Below are 3813 nucleotides of genomic sequence, written 5' to 3'. Positions count from 1 at the left end.
AAACACTGTTAAAGAGTACAATCCTCACCTCTGGTTCTTCCTGGTTGTCCTCCTCTTCGTCACCAGAATCCATGTAGATCTTCCTCTTTTTGCGGACGCGTTTGCCGAGCCGCTCGCCCTCCACTGCCTGACTCTCTCGAGCTTCGCCCGGAGAGGATCTGTAAAAAGACGACACAACACATCAGAACGCTCTGACTGGCAGCAAAGAGAGGGAATGGAGAACACCAGATGTGTGATTTTACCTGCCGCTGGAGGGTTGGGCACAAACGGAGCTACAGAACTTGCCCTGCAGGAGGGCATCTCTGGGAACGCGACCGCCGCAGGCCCGGCATCTCAACAGCTCCCCGTTTGGACCCGTTTCTGCGCTGGACCCGACTTCAACACTGGGACCGACCTCCACGCTGGGGCCCTCCATACTGGGACCCTCCTCTAAAGACAAAAGCACAGGACCAGGAGCTAGAAGACATAGAAGAAAGACGAGCAGCTAAAACCGAGGCTGTCCACGGTACAAAACCTGAGTGTAAAAGTAAGTAAACACTGCAATTCTTAAAAACCACAACATGTGCTGCCATACCTTTGGCTTGAGATGATCCTGGCTTGCTCTGATTGGCCGGAGCCGTGGCTGTGCCGCTCTGCGATTGGCCCTCGGGTGGAGGGGTGGGAGTGTGAGACGGTGCTGGGTCCAAGGTCCCAGAGTTTGGCTCGGCGTCCTGACCTTTGACTTCCAGGTCTGTGACGATCTCAAGAGTCCCAAACTCTGTCATGCGGAACTGAAAAGGCACAAAAACGCTCATCAGGATTCATGAAAAGTAGCTGCTGAAACATGCTGGTGATCCCAATTCATCTGGGCTCCTGATCAGTTCAGACAGCAGAGGACAATCTGATTAATGTTTATACTCTTTCACCCTCTGAACCCCAAAACCTGCCATTGGGTTTGAAATATCATTTAAAAAACATGAAAATGACACCATTTATTAGAGCCAGAAATGCTAAAACCTTACCCCTTGAACCATAAACCAATTTAGCAGGTTTGAAAGGGATGTTAAATTCTATAAAACTCTCAACATTACTGTATTTATCAGAGCCAGAAACTGTAAAAACAGACAGAATCATCGTATTTTCAACTTTCGGACGATCCTTGAACTAATCGTGTGTGACGAGTGGTTCCATTGGGCAAATTAACTCTAAATCTAAGCTTAAAATTATACACTTTCATCAGAATCACACCAAGAAATTCAACCTTTGCACCAAATTCTGTGAAAAACAAATCATTCTCCTCTCCTTGCAACTGAAAAACAATTAGTGACTCAGCTGATTAACAGTCATGAAACAAAAAAACAGGAATTTCCATCAGATTTCTGTCTGAAAATAGCCAGAAATAAGCTTCAAATTGTGATATACCTTTCTGAGTTCTCTCTACTTCTAGTCGTGGTTGTGCTGTTTCCATAAAAGTACAGAACAACATGAAACTGTGGGAAATTAGGCCCACAGTGAGGAAAAAGTGACAGGAGCAAAAGAAAAAAGCCCAGAAATTGCTTGGAGCTCAGAGGGTTGAATTCGTGTAGGAACCTCTCCCTGAGATGTAATCGGTTTCTAATTACGTTTAATTTCAGGCCCCTCTGACTTTCCACAGTTAAGACAGATCGCGGGGACAGATGAATCTCTTATTACCCGGATGTCACTGCCGGGCAGCGTGGCGATACCGTCCTTCCAGTCCAGAGCGCCAATCATGTCAAACTCAGCTCCCTGCGAGGGGCCATCACTGGGTGGGGTGTCAGTCATTCCCGCTCGGCTAAAATGACCAACCTGCAGAGACACGACAGTCGCATCAGACACGCTGCTGAACACTGACACGAGAACATAGAACAACGCTTCTCGCTTTTATGATGCTGTTATTCCTCCCATTGTGTTGACTGATCATCACAGTGAGGTTGCTTCTTCTAATATATCGTTTGAGCCACGACATTGCAATAGTCGCACGCAAACACATCACACTACAACTTTTTGGCTGCTTGATACAAAAATGAACCATTCCTGTTGTCCATGATTAATATTTAAGAGAGGAGTCTGGCTAAAAGAACATCATTTACTCTAATTTAAGAGGTAACTGGCTTCACATGTGCACAGCAAAATGACCAAGAACCAGGAGAAAAAAACTGTTTTCAAAAGTAAATCAGTTGTATAGAAATATTTAGGCTACAGAAAGGATGAGTGAAAACAGATTCTCCATCACTAATGTCTTGCACTTGTTGACAACACTACTAATTAGTTTGACCATTTAAATCAGCAGTTTAAAAAACTCTACCTGATCCAAATGTCATTCAAGGCAAAGGGAAAAAAAAGAAGCTATTTCAGTGTTAAACCAAATGAAAAAGGTTCCAAACTGCTTTTTTTTAAAACTATTTTTCATTTTCATTTATAATGCAACTCCTTCACAAAAATCCCCCCCAAATCATTCTAGTGAGTGGATAATTCTTTCCTAACAGAGACATTAAAGTCATCTGGTGGAAATCCCTGCCTCGTTTCATCAAAAATATTCTTTAAAATATCGCAGTTTTAGTTACTTCTCATTCCGTGCAGCCGTTTATCATAAATATAACACACAGATTCAGACAACACAATTAATCTGTTACATTAATTAAATCAGGGCCAAAAAATCTCTGTATGATCAGTGAAAAGTGACATCTGAATGCCTTCACTAGCGTTATACCACCCGAGAAAGCTTACAAACCGGATTTTTATTTATTTTCTATTTATTTATTTCCGATGTTGTGGAGCCCTGGCATGCAGTGACACACGAACACAGCCCATAAACATGACACACTAATTCAATCTATACAGCTGGCTGCAGAAATAAATTGTTTGTTGATTTAATTTAGCAGGAAAAAAGCTCAGAGTGATGAGTGAAAAGCCAAATCTGAATGCCATCCAAAGCAAATGCCTTAACGAGCGTTAAAAGGTTTCAAACTGGATTTTTTTTTTTTTTCAATGCAGATGCACCCCCCTACAAACTCCCCTAAATCCCTCTAGAATGACTGATTATTTCCAAATTGAGATATTCAAGTCATCTGGTGGAAATCCCTGCCTCTTTTCATATCGCAGAAGAACAAAATATCGCAGTTTGTTATTTATAACATTGTGCAGCCATAGCATGTCCTGGCACACACATTGTTCAAAAATATAACATAGAGGTAGAATAAAGAGGTTCAGTCCACACCTATGGCTACTAAAAACAGCTCTGTAGGACGAGATCTGAATGCCATCCCATGTAAAAGGAAAAGAAAAAAAAGCTATTTTGGAAACCTTTGGCAGTGTTACACCACCTGAGGAAGGTTCCAACAGTTAGTTTTTTTTATATATATATTTTCAATGCAGCTCTCCCTACAAATTCACCTCAATCCCTCTAGAATGATCATGTCTTTCCAAATGGAGATATTCAAATCATCTAGTGAACAATCCTGCATATTTTTCATATTGCAAAGGCAGTATCACGTATTTCCAGTGATGTGCACCCCTAACACAAATGGACACACAAACATTGTTCAACAATATACCACACAGCCAAATCTGAATGCCATCCAAAGCAAATGCCGTAACCAGTGTTGCACCACCTGAGTAAGGTTTCATTTTTCCTTTTCAATGCAGATGCACGCCCATAAAATTCACCTCAATCACTCTAGAATGATTATTTATTTCTAAATAGAGATATTCCAGTCATCTGGTGAACAATCCTGCACCTTTTCATATTGCAAAACACAAAATAAGGTTCAGTCTACACCTATGGTGACCCAAATAGCTCTGTATGATGAGATC

At 41.8% G+C, this 3813-nt stretch overlaps 1 protein-coding gene across 4 annotated transcripts in view; it reads right to left on the bottom strand.

The window, feature by feature from the left end:
- The window catches only part of l3mbtl1b (L3MBTL histone methyl-lysine binding protein 1b), a 20227-nt gene that overhangs the window by 12804 nt on the left and 3610 nt on the right, over positions 1 to 3813 (bottom strand). For 2 of the 4 annotated variants that reach the window (XM_008299535.1, XM_008299536.1), the window contains exons 2-5: positions 1672 to 1806; positions 575 to 770; positions 243 to 456; positions 29 to 158 (exon numbers count right to left, since the gene is read on the bottom strand). In XM_008299535.1, the coding sequence (XP_008297757.1) occupies positions 29 to 158; positions 243 to 456; positions 575 to 770; positions 1672 to 1782 (651 nt within the window). In that variant the 5' untranslated portion in view covers positions 1783 to 1806. The remainder of the gene's footprint in view (positions 1 to 28; positions 159 to 242; positions 457 to 574; positions 771 to 1671; positions 1807 to 3813) is intronic. The other 2 variants (XM_008299538.1, XM_008299539.1) reach the window with 1 other exon arrangement.

The sequence above is a fragment of the Stegastes partitus genome, unplaced genomic scaffold (assembly GCF_000690725.1).
Source record: "Stegastes partitus isolate 25-593 unplaced genomic scaffold, Stegastes_partitus-1.0.2 Scaffold1431, whole genome shotgun sequence".
In the NCBI taxonomy this organism is placed as follows: Eukaryota; Metazoa; Chordata; class Actinopteri; family Pomacentridae; genus Stegastes; species Stegastes partitus.
This window is presented reverse-complemented; position numbering and strand designations above follow the sequence as displayed.